This window comes from Puma concolor, chromosome C1 (assembly GCF_028749965.1).
Source record: "Puma concolor isolate L17-30 chromosome C1, mPumCon1.1.hap2, whole genome shotgun sequence".
Classification (NCBI taxonomy): Eukaryota; Metazoa; Chordata; class Mammalia; order Carnivora; family Felidae; genus Puma; species Puma concolor.
The window spans coordinates 5,336,236-5,352,903 of NC_141674.1; the positions used below are offsets into that span (position 1 = coordinate 5,336,236).

Consider the following 16,668-nt stretch of genomic DNA (forward strand, 5'->3'; position numbering starts at 1 on the left):
TGAAGTAAACTTGAGGTTAAGCTATTAAGCAAGCTAATGCCCCTAAATAAAGTATTCCTTCTGTATTTTAGGGGAGGACCAAATGAGCAGCCTGAGTGGGAGTTTGGCCTCCTCTCTTTCCAAGTTCCTCTAGAACCCGAAACAAATGTCACAGGGAAGAACCCCCACGAGAAATCCAATAGGGCACCAGGCCTGTCGAAATGCCACAGGAGGGAGGGGCCTGGAGGTCCCCCGTCCTGTCCAGTGTTCCTGGGGAGACGTCTGGCTGCTGAGCAGCTCCCCTCTGTCCCGCTGTGAGCACAGTGAAGAGCCCGTGTGCTCCCGTTCCTCATGGGTGGGCCGGGGGTTCCACCACCGACCTGCCGACCCCTGCAGGCATGGGAGGCTGCCTGAGAAATCAAAGAATTTTTTAGGTAAGGGGTTGGCAGAGTTTTCCCGTAAGGGGCCAAATGGTAAATATTCTAGGCTTCGTGGACCCTCTAGACTGTCGTGACTATTTAATCTGCTTTTAGAGCACAAAGGCAGCCTTAGATAATATCAGAGTGTTGGGTGCCTGGGTGGCTCAGTCAGTTGAGCGTCTGAGTCTTCTGCTCCCGTCATGATCTCACGGCTCCTGAGTTCCAGGCCCGCCTTGGGCTCTGTGCTGACGGTGCAGAGCCTGCTTGGGATTCTCTCGCTCTCTCCCTCTGGTTCTGCCCCCTTTCCTCCACCCCCTCAAAATAAATAAATAAACTTTAAATAGAGAAATAAGAGTCAGTGTGGCTATGTGCCAGTAAAACTTTATTTACACAACCAGCTGCTGGCTTTGGCTATACCGCGTATCAGTACTAAGCAGTCTAGGATAGTATTTATAAACATAAATGTAAACATAATAATAAATCAGCAGACGGTGAAAATTGGCAGCTCAACCGTGTTGAGCATCTAGAACAGTGCTGTTCACTGGAACTTTCTGCGGTAATGAAACGTTCTGTGTCTGTATGCCCCGTTACGGTAGCCCCTGGCCGCTTTGGTATCTAGTGCTGAAAATGTAGCTGGTGTGACTCGGGAACTGGATTTCTGATTTTACATCATTTTAATGAACTTAAGTTTAATAGCCTTTGGGTACCAGAGCTCCTTGTGGCAGCTGGCCTTTGCTAAAGCAGAATTGATGCAGGAAATACGAAATAACCCGAGAAATTCTACTTTACGTTTTCACTGAGTCTTGAGAGAATAATACTCTGCTAAATCAAGAGCATGTATCTACGAAAAAGCAACAGCCTCAAGAAGTATTCCGAGCAAATGAAAAAATACCATTGAAAAATAATGAAGTAATTCAAGAAATGGCAAGGCGGAGTTCACGGAGGACTGAAAAATAAACCCAGTTAAAACTGATCCGTCTGAGTACTTAGCGATAACGTGACTGTGTGTACAAGGTACTTGTTGAGAAGGGATTCTTTACATAGAGGAGGAGTCATATTTTAAGACTAACCTATAACTAATACTCTGATTATTTTAACAACACCAGAGAGGTGGGGTGAAGGGTGTTGTAGCAGCTGTCTTGTTTAGGGAGGATCACCGATTTCGTTCCACTCGTGTTATTGATAGGTAAGTGGAGGCTGAAATACGCCTGTTAGGAACGTCAGCTTCCTAACGTCAGCTAGACTGCATAAAAACGAGTGACAGAATTTCTAAGTTATTGGAAGGGGGAACAAAGGAAATTGTGACCCACTTGGGGAAAAGTTCAGGAAATACTGCGACAACAGAAATAAGCAGAAAACATAAAATTACGGTAGTATTTTCAAACGCGATTCATTCCTCACTTTGCCAACTGACAATTCTATTAAAAGATTCTCAGTTTGGGTTAAAAAAAAAAAAAAAAGAGAAGAAGGCGGCAGAATATACTCTACTGTATGCTGTTTGTAAAAGACAGAACTACAATGAAATCACACAGGAAGATCATGAAAACAAAGCCATAAAGCCCAGAAGCCACTGACAAAGATACAAAAGACAAAGGAGTATAAAAGGAAAAAGACACAAAGCACAATTCAAGGTCCATAGTATGGAGGTACCTTTTGTTGGAGAAGATAAAACCCTTATGGTAGTGGACTGCTGTGTAACTAAGCACACAGCTTCTAGATGTTAAAGCAAAAACCAATAAATAAAAGAAATGTGGAAGCCTACCCGTGATCATAAGGTGCCACTGACCTTTGCCTCAGAATGTGTCAGCTTAAGTAGATACAGAAATGATGTAAAAACATGGAACTACACAATTAGAAACCTGGCTTTCATATATAGATTTAATATATATGGATAGATTTCATGCAGGATATGCTTGCATGTAATTATGCAGATGTATGTAATTAATAAACATAGCAAACATATATATATATGTTTATATATATATATGTATATATAATTGTTCTTTTTACATATCCCGGACACATTTGTGAAAATGGCTCATACGCTAGACCACAGCGAGAATTTGAGCAAAAACCCAAAGCTGCACATTTAAAGGCTATCTTTGACCACAGTACGAGAAATGTGGAATTGGATGACATGACTTTTTGGGTCCCGCTGCTTAGAACGTTATTATTTTGCTTAAAGTTATTTAAGTTTCCTTGCTTTTTGCAGCCCTCACGATAAAAAAAAAAAAAAAACGTGGCATGTGGCATCCCAGAGCGTGGCAGTCGTGGTGATGCTAAGATGTTCTTACACTGATACGTGTTTATAAAATGAAGGATTGTTGGGGGTGGTGACTACATGTAAAGTTATAACTTTCAGTCTCCAGAAATTCCACTTTGCTCATAATAAAATACTCAAATACTTTCACGGAAAACGAATCAAGGTAGGACTTCTGCTGCTCAAGTCGCAAATGAAAGGCCAACATGGAAGGAAAGGAAAGGCAGTGATAGTTTTTCATTTTTATTCCTATCGCAAGAATTATTCTTGTTTATTGAAAATTTAGGAAATTACCCACATGTTTTTAACTCAACATCCCATAAAATCTGCCCCCTCTAAGTGCCCCGTGTGGCGAATCTGGCCCCATGTAGAGTACCTCCGTCACACCCAGAAAGTTTCCCGTGCCCATTGGCGGTCACCTCTGCTCCCCTCCCAGCCCCAAGCAACCACTGATTTGATTTCTATCCCCAGAGCTTTGCTTTTTCTGGAAATCTCATGTCAATGGCATCATAAAATATGCAGGCTTCTGTGTGTGGCTTCTTGCACTTAGCATACTGATTTTGAGGTTCATTCAGGTTGTCAGATAAGCATTTTATCACCTTTGTATGGGTCCCTGGAGAACACCTTAAAATCGCTTAAAACCGTAAACGGCTGTCTTCAATTTCCATTTTCAAGAGACGTGCAAGGAAATTTTTAAAAACAAGGCCGTATCTCCGAGTCTGATCAGATACGTGGCAGCGCAGACTCTCAGTGAGGAGCCCTAATTGTATCTATTAGGAATGTATTTGGGGTGCGAGTATCAGCAGCCTAATGATTTCTTTTTCTCACATGACAAGAAATGCACAGGTTCATTTGCTCGGTGACGCCATCAGGGACCGAGATTTTCCCCTGAGCGCTCTGTCCTTTTTGGCGAAATTCCCCCTGGCGCATGTTGTTTCACGGTTACGACGTGGGTGCTGGAGCTTGTCTGTAGTCAAGGCAGGAAGAGGAGGGGACGAGCCCAGGGCGTTGATACTGTTCATCAGGAGAGCAGAAGCTTTGCCCCAAACCCCGCAGCAGATGTCTGGAGAGGCTCGTTGTTCAGAAGCGGGTCCCATGTCCTCCCTTCCGTTCACAGGAAGGTGGGAAATCAAGAAGAGGATCATCTAACTGGCTTAGGTCAACCATGAACTGTCCCCTCGGGTTTCGCTCGGTGCTGCCCTCTAGAGGACTGGGGGTCTCTAGGCAAGGCCTTGCTGGGAGGTGGGGGGGGGGGGGGCCAGGGGGGCATCCCTTAGGTTACCCGTAGAGTCACCAGATAACACGTACCCAGGGACAGTTCCATTAAGTGGTTGATCCTAGACGCGAGCGGAGAGTAGGCACAAGGCAGAAGTCCCCTAAGATTTGACTAAAGGTTTCAGGCCAGACTATGATTTGGAGAGAATCAGGCGTCCGCACACTCGGGTGAGTTGTGTAAAACCTTACAGTGATACCGGGGTCCAGCGGATGGAGGTGGAGGGCCGCCCTCCCTTCGTTTCTCTTCCCATGGGTGGGCAGGGTCGGGGCGGGGGGGGGGGCTGGATAACACCTGCGGTTCCCTTTTAACGTGAGTGTTTCTGTGACTTCCGGCTTCCAGGTGAACATGATGACCTTGGCAGAGCACATCATCGAAGCCACACCTGATCGAATCAAGCAGGAGAGTTTTGTGCCCACGGAGCCCTCGGCTTTGGAAAGAACAGACACTGCCACCATCAGCAGTACCATGAGCTGGCTGGCCAGTTACCTGGCCGATGTCGATCGTCTGCCAAGCGCTGCCCAGATCAGGTCCGTGGAAGTCCGTGGGCCACTGACCAGCGTGAACTCCCGGGCTCAGAGAAGGGCACGGGAGGCTCATTCAGTCTGATGAATGCTGTGTGATACGAGACCTCCCGATGGAAGGAAGGAAACTTTCAGGTCCCTCTTCCCCACCTCTTCCGTGACTTCCCTCCCCTCGTGCGTGTGAGATCATGTCCCACGATGTTTCTCTCCCCCAGTTCAATTGAAGTTTCGTCAAGGGCAGGAAAATGTCTTCAGTGGGCTTAGTATTTAGCATCGTGCTAAACTCGTAACAGGTACTCAGTAGGAACTCACTCACTGAAGGACAGTTACCAGTACAGAGGATGTTTAGCAACTCACTGCACTGAAGGAAGGCATATTCTTGCTGGTGCGCAGTGGCTCTTGTCTCTTTACTCGGTATGTAATGGGTCGCGCAGATCAGTCACCAGTCTCTCTCCCTTGTGTCTCCTCTTGTTTCAGAAGTGCATATAACGAGCCTCTAACCCCTTCTTCTAATACCAGCTTGAGCCCTGTCGGCTCCCCAGTCAGTGAAATAGCTTTCGAGAAACCCAGCCTTCCCTCAGCAGCAGATTGGTCTGAATTCCTGAGCGCGTCTACCAGTGAGAAGGTAGAGAATGAATTTGCTCAGCTGACTCTGTCTGATCACGAGCAGAGAGAACTCTATGAAGCTGCCAGGCTTGTCCAGACCGCTTTCCGGAAATACAAGGTAGAGTAGAAGAGAGCTCTGATGTTGTGACGTTTCGTAAGGTGGGGGAGAATAGACGAAAGTCAGAATCATCCAAACTAAAACCTGATGCCATTTTTTTCTCCCACTATATATTCTATAGAATCGTTATTTGGACTTATTATGTCACAGGAAATCATTAATAATTTTCAGAAGCCTCGGTGAAATAAAACCGATCAGTAGTGCGATGTCAGCATCTCAGTTTATTCTTGGCAGTGATAATGGATATTTATCCTTTAGTTAACATTGAGTAAGTTGACACCTCCACCGCAAGGAATTTATGACCCAAAGCAGGGATTTCTAACTGGATGGAGGCCTGGGGCTGACCGTAGGTGGCCCGTGAACTCCTAAAATTTTATGGTGAAGCTTGTGTGCGTGCATTTTTGGTGGGACAGGGCCCGTGGCCTTCCATATTCTCAAAGGAGCCTTTGACCACCCTGAATAGGTGTTAAAAGCCAATCATCATTGATCCCACAGTAGAGCAGCCGGGGTTAGGTTAGGAACGACGATGGAGATCTGGCAGAGCGCGTAAGGACAAATAGTGCAATACCTGACTCGTTAAATACCTGGCAAATGAAGACTTTTAGGCCTCCTAACATCCAACTATTATAGTTCTATTTAGAAGCAGGAATGGGAGATCTATTCTGTAAATTCATTTTTTTCCTGATTTCTGCTTATAACTGATTATCACTGTATTTTGGTAAACCTGGGGTCTCGGAGGAAGTTATATGTGAGTAACAGTTCTGTGTAAGTCTTAAAAAAGTTGAAATTTCTTACACTAAATCGTGGTTTTGCTTCACTTTACCCTTAAGGGCCGACCCTTGCGAGAACAGCAAGAAGTGGCTGCTGCCGTCATTCAGCGTTGTTACAGGAAATACAAACAGGTAAACCACGGCTCTGGGTCACAGTAGGAAGTGCACCTGTCCAAACAACAGGCCCCTGAGGATGTTAGCATGTGGTTTGGCCTAAGAGTACTATGTCCAGTGCCCAATTCAAAGACCAACTTTGAGTTATGTTGACCAAAAAAAACAAAACAAAAAACAAAGGAAAATATTCCAGAGGGGGAAGGAAAAAACTACCCCAGAAAAACATTTGCAGTTAAACTTATCCCACAGGGTAATTTTTGTTCAGATGGTTGGCCTTCCGGTATGATCTCCCAGCTGAGACGTTGATCTGGCACAAAGGAAGTTATCTGCGTCTGAAGGGAGGATCTGTGTTCTAGTAATTTGGCTACAGCCTCCGTAGCCATTAACTCCACTAGGGAGTTTGGTGTGGTGGTCAGAGAAGGTGAACGGTGGCAGTTATCTTTGACCTTGAGTTGTATAAATTATATACTGTCCAGCCACTTTTCTTTTCCACTTCCTCCCATCCGTTTTCACACGAAGACTTGTAAAATTCTGAAGAAGCTCAGAACATCTTAAACTGCTTTCGCATTCCTCAGTTAAGACGTGCAGGAAGAATTTCTAAGTGTTCTTTACACAGGGTTGCTGTTTCCAGAACAACCTGTAAGCTTACCTAACTGCCATCCCTTGGGAAAGGGAACTAACTAATGCGTACGGGGCCCCTAGGATATACGAGATCTTTTGGGCACGTCGTCCCATCACGTGTGCTCTCTACAATGATTGGAAGTAAATAACTTTATTTCTGTTTTTCAACAAAGAAGCTGAGGCTCAGAGAAACTAAGTAAATATCAGACTTTCCTAACCACCTGGGTGGTTGGAAACCATACAGACTTGCCTAATTCAGTTTTGACTGGTCCATAGGATAAAGTTCAGGCCTGTCCGTAGATTCTAGAACCTTCTATGAGACTATGCCATACGGAGGTTTTAAATGCTTATGTAAAGAATAGTGAATGCTGAGAAGTGGAAGTGTGGTACTATGTTCTCTTGCTCCGATCCAGGGTTCACTTTGATTTCTGATATGGGTTGCCATTTTCTTGAGTTTCTCTAGGATTAGTGAAAGGGGGTGGGCTGGGAGGAGTCCTCGACTTATAGCCAATTGAGTTCATGATCCCAGAAAATGAAGGTTTATTGTGTAAACGCTGACACCACAGTCCCTGGAGCTCTGCAGCAGGGAGCCACGCTCACATTAGAACAGATGCCACACAGAATCCACGTGTCAGGTCTGTGATTAAAACGGGCGTTTATTCCAAAATATGAGTTCTGTTTTTGTTTTTTAAAACGCCGTCCCAGGGGCGCCTGGGTGGCTCAGTCGGTTGAGCATCCGACTTCGGCTCAGGTCACGATCTCACGGTTCGTGGGCTCGAGCCCTGCGTCGGGCTCTGTGCTGACAGCTCGGAGCCTGGAGCCCGGCTTCGGATTCTGTGTCTTCCTCTCTCTCTGCCCCTCCCCTGCTCACGCCCTCTCTTTTTCAAAAATAAGTTAAAAACAAAACAAAAACCAAACCAAACAAACAAAAAACCCTCCCAAAGAAGTATTGTCTACAACCAGGAAGACAGAAGGCAATATTTTTTGAAATACTGGCAAGTAGAAGACAAATATTTTGGAAGACAGAAGGCATTAAGATAGCCAGATTGCCTTTTTCTTTTTTCTTTTTTTTTTTTTCCGGTTGGGAGTTTTATTGGTTCTGGTTTTTAATTTCATTCTATTCAGCAGTCTAACATTAATCTTGTATTTTCTGTTTCTCCCCAAGCTGACATGGATAGCCTTGAAGGTAATGACACCCAAGTCCCTCTCACAAACCATTTCACCAGAGTCACAAACGCCACACCCATCACCAGCGATAAGAAGGGGCCATTAAGACGGCAGGGTCTTGAAATAGGCATACTCCCCTTGCCAGGCCGCCGAAGTACGGTGCATCTCTGGGGACCATGTGGCTATTCCGTTGCAGTGGGTTTTGGCATTAACAGTCATTGGACACTTTCTTGGCCATGTCCGTCTAGAGAATCCATCCGAGCCAATTACCGTGAGCCCCGCGAGCCCCAAAATGCACCACCCTGCTGCCCAGCGTGCTTCCCTGGGTTCCAGTAATTTCTGCATGTGCGGTATGCACAGGCCGAGTGGACGAAAGCCACAGGAGCCCTGCAGCATGCAGCGTTCTTGTCTTAGGAGATTTTGGGGCAAATGAAAACGGAAAGCAGGTCAGACAAGACCTGAGAGGATTCTTGCACAAGGGTCCTGTGTCTTGAACATTCTTGAGAGGTCAGTCCGTTCCCTGCCCTCAGTCCAGCTCATACAGGCAGGGATGTCCTCAGGCACAGGGATTTTTCTCAGGAGTATTTTCCCCCAGGATGGTAAGTTGCCTTCTTGTAAGCAAAGTGCTTCCTTGTGACTTCTTGACCCCAGAGCCCTCCTCTTCTATGTCTCGTTAGAAGCTCAAACATCGCCTTTTTGAAGTATGGAGAGCTCTGGGTTTTTAGTGCCTAGAGACCAAAATGGAAGAGAACTCCTTCTCCTGTGTGTAGTTCTGCAGCCGGCTGCGCGGAGGGTCGCCGCTCCTGGCTTCTGGGGAAGTCCCTGGTTCCGTGACACTTTCCCAGGTTCCATGGCATTACCCCTGTGTCGGTCCTATGAGTGTTAATCTCTTGCAGGTTAAATGTCTTAAAGGTGTCAGCGTTTCATGATAAGCCTTGTATTTGGGACCTTGCAACTCAGACATGTGTCGTATGGAACGATAGTCAGGAATCGGAGGCTGACCGCTCCAAGTGGGCGTGTGTATGGTGGTGATTGGGATGCGTAAAAAAGGTTCTCTTAAAATGGGACAGTAAATATTAATCTTAAGCATGTAAATTATACTTTCTAAATGTGTTCTCATTATTCCTAAATGTCTAAGTGTATTGCTATCAAATGTGTTTCCAAGTAGGGCAAAATATTTGATACTGGGGGGGAAAAGCACATTTGAAGCAATGCATTGTCTGAAGGCAACCCTTAAACTAATATTTTGCATTTGGGAAAGGTAGGTAAAGAGGTTCCTAGTTTGCATCCTTCATAATTGAATCCAAACCAGAGAATAGTAATAACAACAATAATAATAATAACAACAATAATAGTAATAGTAATAGTAATAATCATAATAAAGGGTCAAAGCATTTTCCTGCTCTCCCTTCCCCAGCAAACCCAAAGGACACATAGGCCCGGTGGCTACTGTTACTCTTCTGCTTATTCTTGTCTCCCTGCAGTATGCACTTTATAAAAAGATGACACAGGCTGCCATCCTAATCCAGAGTAAATTCCGAAGTTACTACGAACAAAAAAAATTTCAGCAGAGCCGGCGTGCCGCTGTGCTGATCCAGAAGTTTTACCGGAGTTATAAGAAATGTGGCAAAAGACGGCAGGCTCGCCGAACAGCTGTAATTGTACAACAGAAACTCAGGTGGGTTGAGATTTCGTGGAGGCGAAGCTGTCTGGGGAAGAGAAGCTTTCGGCGTCGCCCAAAGAACGGCCCTGCCTGGACGTCGGGGGCCAAACGCGCGCGTTGCAGTGACTTTCTTTAGGGGCCATTCTAGATGCTGTGACTCTATGTAGCGATACCGGAGCCGTTCACCGACCTTTGTATCTCTTTAGCCCCTCTCTCCACCCCGCCCCCACCCCCACCCCCACCCAGTTATCGTGATGCTTGGGTGAGAATTTGGCAGGACCGAAGTTTCCTACTCAGGAGAGGGGCGCCCCCCCCACCCAAAGTGTGGCGTTGCTGCAGGGGAGACCTGGGGAGGCTAGCTAGAGGTGAGCTATAGTCCGTCTTAGAGTAATGAAGACGGAGCACAGTAAAATCTGCCGATGGAAGTTCAGAACCCAACAGCCCAGAAGAGTAGCAGACTCAGGCAAACCAGCCTCTGAACTAAGCCTGTCTGTCTAGTGCCGGAAGGTCTTCTTCCGCAAAATGAGCTCAGGAAGACTCGTGAAAGAACAGCCCGATGTCACCGTATTTTCCATCTCGGCCCTGCTCCCCGCCCCCCCCCACCCCCACCCTTTACGGCAGGCCGGAGTGCCATCCGCGGCCTCCCCCCTTCTCTGCCGGCGACGCCCACACCCCGTGTGCCGAAGGCCTTACTGCGGGTGCGGTCGGGTTCGCCACGTCCTCTGTCCCCGCTCACCCGTTTTCAGCTTTTGCGCCTTAAGCGTGGCGGTACCCTTCCCGTGACAGTGATGTTCCGGCTTTTTCAGGAGCAGTTTGCTAACCAAAAAGCAGGACCAAGCTGCTCGAAAAATAATGAGGTTTCTACGCCGCTGCCGCCACAGGTAACATTAAGCCTCATCTAGACGGTTTACTCATCGAGAGCAATGAAACGACCCTGACCCTCCTAACCACTCATGAACTCCTGCGTAAAGCCAGTTCCCCGAAATTCATCAGAGTAAACGTCCCAAGTTGCAGTGGGAGAGCCGATCTCTAACTAGGGACCGAGTTGCTGCACTGCGAGCACCGGGAACTGCCTCACGGCACGTTGTGATGTTGAGTGGCAGAGATTCCTGCCGGGTCTCCTGTCTCAGTTTGGGTGTGAGGACAGCCTAGTGGGACTGGCTGTTGCTGCCTGTTTTCTCTTCAGCCTCTTACTTGCACGCCACCCTGCAGCGTGCTTTCCACTCCGAGCCCCTCCTGTGCCAGCTTGTGTCCAGAGAACAAACAGAGTTCCTGTTCTCAGGGAAGAGGTAGAAAACCACCGACTCCGGGCAGGGTTTCCCACGGAGACTTTCTGCCACGTCGCGGGCGCCCCCTGCTGGACGTGTGCAGCCGAGGGAAGCCATCTGCGCGGAGACGTGCGTTTTCCATTGGGAGAAAACGGGCCCCTGGAGACCAGGGCAGCTTCCCACCAGGCCAGCTAGAGGGGTTCCTCTTTGTTCCTTCAAATCTGAGGTTCCTTTGTGGACAGCAGGCTCTTTCCTTAGATTTGGGGACAGCCGGGGAGATTGTTTTGTTTTCCTGATGAGGTTAGGGTTCTGGGCTGACATCTGTGACGGTGGCCTTCGGGGCTGCGTTTCGGTGACCCTGTGTGGTTTTGTTGCTTCCCTGTGCATCAGGAGCTGTGATCTCCAGCCAGAAACTAGCTCTCTAGTGTCTTCTTGCCTCTTCTTCTTTCACTGCACCAAAACCCCGAGCATCTAGGTTCAGTTCGATTCCTCAGACGGTTCCTTTCACTTCAGTTTTTCTTACTCCTAAAACTTGCCAACTTCGAGAATGTTTGCAACTTGGAGACTTGATAGGGGTCAACGGCCATCTGCGCTTTTCCTTCTGCTAACAAAAGAATTCTTTTCTAGCATGTTGAGAGGACGTGTGCTCAGAGCCACACGTTCATCGTAATAAAAATTTTAAAGAGAACATCCTTTAGGCTGTATTCGGCATTCTCTAGCTGCGATGCTATTGGAAAGAGGCTGGTGCACACTTACTAGACCTCCGCAGCCCATCTGTCCTCTACCCTGCAGCAACTGGGGTCTGCTTCCCTGTGACCAGCTGGCCAATGAGATACCCGTATCGATACTCAAATGGGAAGTCTTGTTAGGAAATGCGTATCAAAACATGAAGCACCTGTGACATAATTACGTTAGTTCTAGAATCCCTGCTGAGGTCGGTCTCTCTTCTCTCCCCCGGGCCGGCCGTACCTTTGGCAACGTGAGATTCTCTTTGTTCGGTCACATGATCAGGGACTTCCCTCCGCCCTTTTCTGGACGTGCTCACCTGGGCTCGCACTTCCTCCTTCCTTTCTCCCCTCCAGTTTGTCTCCCCCAGCCCTGCTGAGACTGTGGTTAACACTCTCACAACAGATTTTCTTTTCAAGGAAATTAGCTTTACGGGGCTCTTCTTTGGAGCCAGAATGTTTGGAAGTTGAATTTTCCTTGTTTCTCCTAGTCTTCACCTCAAACTTTGAAAATACGTGCGGGTAATGCGACCTTGGTCATTATGAGCAAACTCACATCAAGTCCCATGCTCCTTCTTTGTTTTTCTCGTCCAAAGCCATGCCCTACGTCTGCATTGGGTGAGTTGAGAGGTTAAGACAGTTAGGCAAAACATCCGTGCCTAAAAGGCCGGCCCCCAGAGTAAGCTGAACAAAGGAACACTCTCATTCTTGTTTTCAAAGCTCTCTCTTCATAAGCTAGTTGAGAAGAATTTCATGAGGATTTCACCTTTCTTAAGTTCGTGTTTTAACAAGTAATAACCTCCTGAGGGTGGCAAGAAGGTCTGTTGTGAGGAGAACATCAGATTATGGACTCGGAATTCCTATTCATTCTTTGGGATAAAATAAAGACTCCTAGTGGCTCTCTTCCTGACTTGCCCCATAATGGTTTAGACGTTAGAAAAAAATGAGCAGGCGAATTTTAATAACTTTTGCATACCGACTGTATTCTCTTCCCATCCCTGTATCCTGAAAATCGGTAGAACTGAAAGCTCATGTTTTCCCTCGGATGAACGTAACCCTCTTTCCACGCTGGGGTGTTGAGTCTTATTTTAAGAGAAACTGTCATGTGTCTTGTCCCTGCGAAGTATTAAAATAGAAAACCTCATATAACACCCTCTCAGAAAAGGTAGGTAGGTAATGGCTTCAGGAATCTATAAGGGTCCTGTCTCTTAAGAATTTTGCCAAGTCATGTGACGCCAACATTTTTAGACCTCACGATGAATTGGTGAATTTTCTACCTGCTCATTTCACATACCCCATCACCACTCTCCTTTTCTTTCTTTCCAAAAAAAAAAAAAAAAAAAAAAAGGGGGAACCACTTTTTACTCTTTTTTTGTTGTTGAAATAAAGCTGTGTATAAGGTTTCTGTTGTGACCCTCACGTGCTAATAGCTCTTTGGTGTTGTTTTACTGTCTAAAGCCCCCTGGTGGACCATAGGCTGTACAAAAGGGTGAGTTTAGCTGCCTGCTAGCCAGTGTTTACCTTTATCTTCCATTTTCAATATTTTGCTTTTTGCTTGCTTGCATGGGGCTGCAGCCTAGGTATGCCAGTAAGTTTCACATCCATTTTGAATGAAATAAGACAAAATGAAAACTAACCCTAATTACTAACACTGCTACTTTATACAACATCAAACACAGTCACATACAGCAGATGTACAAATGCATGAGTAAGCGAAAGGGAGGCCCTTCTGAAGCCGCCACAGGGCATGCTTAGAACTCGGTGGAGTTGGAACAAGGCTGCACTGGAAGAAAACGTCAAGCAGGTGGCTATTTGTGACTCAGATCATTGGCCACAATGCAATTCTCTCAACTACCGCTGTGTCTAAATTTCTAAAGCAAAAAAGCTCACCAGGTGATACTGGCTTTTTTTTTTTTTTTTTTAACGAATCGATTTGTTGTTTAGAGTTACTATTTCCCCCATCACCCTGTTCCTGTAGTTTCGTTTTGTAAATCTCCCTTTCCCTGGTGCCATGAGGTAAGTCAGCACATGAAGCTGCCCTTTCAGAACTAATGCAGCGCATTCATTATTAAAGAGCGAGCAAACCCGACTTCCAGAATTTAATGGCAATGCTGAATAAAGACAGTGGGGTGGAAGGTGTGTTAAATCTGCATATTCTATATAGAGGTTAAGAGTGGACATTCCAATAGAATTTGTATTTTAAAGAAATGATGATGAAGAGGTAGGGTAGCTGATGGACACTGTTGGTGTCCTTGAGGTTTTAGACTATGATGCTGGTTTGTAGGTATACACAAGGGGCAGAAGTCTCTGCCAGAGGCGACTGCCACATGCGTGAAGGTAGAGGAAAGGATTTAGTGTCAGGAAATTGATTTAAAAGACAGGGATAGAATTCACCCAAAGCAGATTCGAATGTAGATTAATTTGACACCTTTTGTCCGATGGACTTAAGAGAAGATGCCCTTAAGCAAGTAACAGGGGAGCAGGGGATCCCCCACCCGTCAACTCCACTCCATTCGACACCCTCCCTTCTTAACCCCGACTTGAGTCATTTGTAAGATTTCTGAGAAGAGATTATAATTCAAAAATTCTGGAACTTCTAATGTTTCTGAAGCTAGTATTTTTCATCTAAGTGCCTTTATGTCGATGCTGGTATTTATTCATTGTATTTTAAGTCAAAGATCGTCTAACTTCTTCTTAAAAGGCTTTCCAAAGAAAGTAAATATCTTAGGCTTTGTGGGCCACACAGTGTCTGTCACACCCATTCAGCTCTGCCATTGCAGCATGCGAACAACAGTAGGTGGTATATAAATGAATGGTTATGGCTGTGTTCCAATAAAACTTTATTTACACAGATATTCATTGGGCTAGATGTGGCCCCTGGACTGCAGTTTGCTGACTTATGATGATAGGAGAATTGAGTTTTTATAAGTTCTTCCTAAAATAAGACCCAGCCCCTATATAAGATTTAAAGTCTCACGTGGTTAAAACCATGGGTGGTCACTGAAAGAAAATGTATGTAAAACAGAGTAAAGCAGTTCCGCTGGTCTGTAAATTTACTAGCTAGTCCTCTTGAGAATTAAGCAGTTGTTCACAGTTGTCCCATGTGGTGGAACTGGCTCAGAGATGTCTGTGTTTGAAATTTAAAAAAGGGGACAAAAGTCTCCACTTCTTTCTCTTTCCATTCCCTTTCACTCTCTGCATACATAAACAATATTTGTTTCCACTTAAAAAAAAAAAAAACCTGCAAAAGAGCAAATGCAGGCCCCAAGAGTCAGTTTAACAAAACAGTTGTTGTATCTCGCGTGTGATGTGCAATTAACACGATCCCTGCGAGGAGCCAACATTTAGTAAAAGTGGTTGCCTACGCACTTCGGAAGCTTGTTAGCTTCTGGCACATCAGTGATCGTTTTTAAGAGAACATTTTCCAAAGGTGCTTTTCCATGTGAGAGTCCCTACCATAACTTCTTTAGCACCTGCTGTATCCATCATCACAGGCTCCTAAAACTCCTCCTCGGGCACGGAAAGTTGGAATTTCCTGACACCCCTGGGCCTCCCGGGCTTCAGGGACTTGGAGAGAGAGCAGCTGAGAAGCTCAGATTCCTTCTAGTACGGTCCTGTCTCTCTCCCTGTGTGGATGGAGGGCTAGCTTATCTGTGGCTTTGTCTAGTTACCGGTAAGATCTCACCCCCTCTTGGTTCGGTCAAGAGACCAGAGCAGAGACGTCAGTCACAGTGGCACTTCCTCCAACAGTCCCCAAGCTGAAATGACTCGTGGGGAGGGAGGACATTCTCTGAGGAGAGTTCTTACTGGTGGAATTTGTGTCAAACGACTTAGCATACTTTTTTTTTTTATTAATGTACATACCATACTTAAGACATTTAAGCTTTCTGCATCAAAAGATGATATTTGATAACTCAAGGAACTCAGTTTTGTGGCGCAGTTTGTCAAACACCTTTCAGCCGCACGTCCTCGATGGGTGAAGCGGAAGGGTATGTAGAAAGGCAGATGAGGTCAGTCATCGGAATTAAGGCACAGTACACCAGTCTTCACTTGGGGTTGGCTAAGAAAAAGCCCCCCGGTGCTCTCGGCCGAGAGTCCTCGTGTCTTCATGCAGCCTTCCCTCCAGGCTTAGCCCCTAATTCATCCAGGCTCTTAACGTGGAGTTTCCAAATCCTCCAGCTTCTCCTAGGGATTTGATTTGTCTTGGGCACAACTACTGCCCTTTTAGGAGAAAACTTTTGTTGTGCACAGAGAGATATTTAAATCGGCAATCTTAATTATTTCTCTGAGTTAACTTAGGTGTTATACTACTTTCCAAACGGTGAGGATTGCTGAGGTTGAAGAGGTTTTTGAAGGGCACGTACTGAAAACATGACTCTCCGGCTGGGTTCCGATTAAATTGACCAGGATGTAACGTAGTGTCCTAGCAGAAACCCAAGATACCTCATACGTAAAGAAATAACAACTGAATTACGTGACAGATTCATCCTCCGGGTATTGAGACTAAAGAGGACAATACCTCTTTCTCCAGTTAGAAAATGGTTTTTCCATTTCCCTCTTCAAGATATTTGGGGTTTTGTGGGTATCAGGAAGCGTTCTCATAGATTGGAGAGACTATTCTCTGAAGAGTGATTCCTGGACAAATCCTTTTTTCCCCTGAGATGTTATTTCTGTGACGGGGCATTACGACCTGTAACAGTCACTACAGGTATTATCAGAAACAGTGGGAATTCTGGTTTTCAAATAACCTATTTTTGGAAGTTGTTGGCCTAGTCCCCGTGTTCAGTAAAGGTGGGTGAAGCTCTCCTCCTGGCATAAAAGAACCCTAATTGGGGGGGGGGGGAAGAAGAGGTAACTCTTTCTGGTGACAAATGTTTAAGCAACAGATTTTCTCTCTGACTGACAACTGGGTTTCTAAACACTGAACTTTACCAGATGCTGCCAGTTTTCTTGGTAAGTAGCGATTTCAGCACTGACTCTGGACAGCAGTCCTGTGAGACACCTTCAGGGGGTCGTTGTCAAGTTCTGCGGGTTCCGTTCACACTTCGTGTTCTGTTGTATATACTTTAATCCGAGGGACAGTTCTCTAACGATGCCCGAAAGTATGTTGCTTGATTGAGAAGAGTGGACGGTGCTCTAGGTCAACAACGGTGCCATCACA

The 16,668-nt window shown here is 45.9% G+C and overlaps 1 protein-coding gene across 7 annotated transcripts in view; it reads left to right on the top strand.

Annotated features, from left to right (window-relative positions):
- Positions 1-16,668, top strand: part of CAMTA1 (calmodulin binding transcription activator 1) — an 829,903-nt gene that overhangs the window by 804,290 nt on the left and 8,945 nt on the right. For 3 of the 7 annotated variants that reach the window (XM_086715555.1, XM_025912707.2, XM_086715558.1), the window contains 5 exons: positions 4,274-4,461; positions 4,933-5,179; positions 6,010-6,081; positions 9,336-9,529; positions 10,321-10,395. In XM_086715555.1, the coding sequence (XP_086571681.1) occupies positions 4,274-4,461; positions 4,933-5,179; positions 6,010-6,081; positions 9,336-9,529; positions 10,321-10,395 (776 nt within the window). Of the gene's footprint in view, positions 1-4,273; positions 4,462-4,932; positions 5,180-6,009; positions 6,082-7,849; positions 7,871-9,335; positions 9,530-10,320; positions 10,396-12,965; positions 12,997-16,668 lie in introns of all 7 variants that reach the window. The other 4 variants (XM_086715557.1, XM_025912706.2, XM_086715554.1 and 1 more) reach the window with 3 other exon arrangements.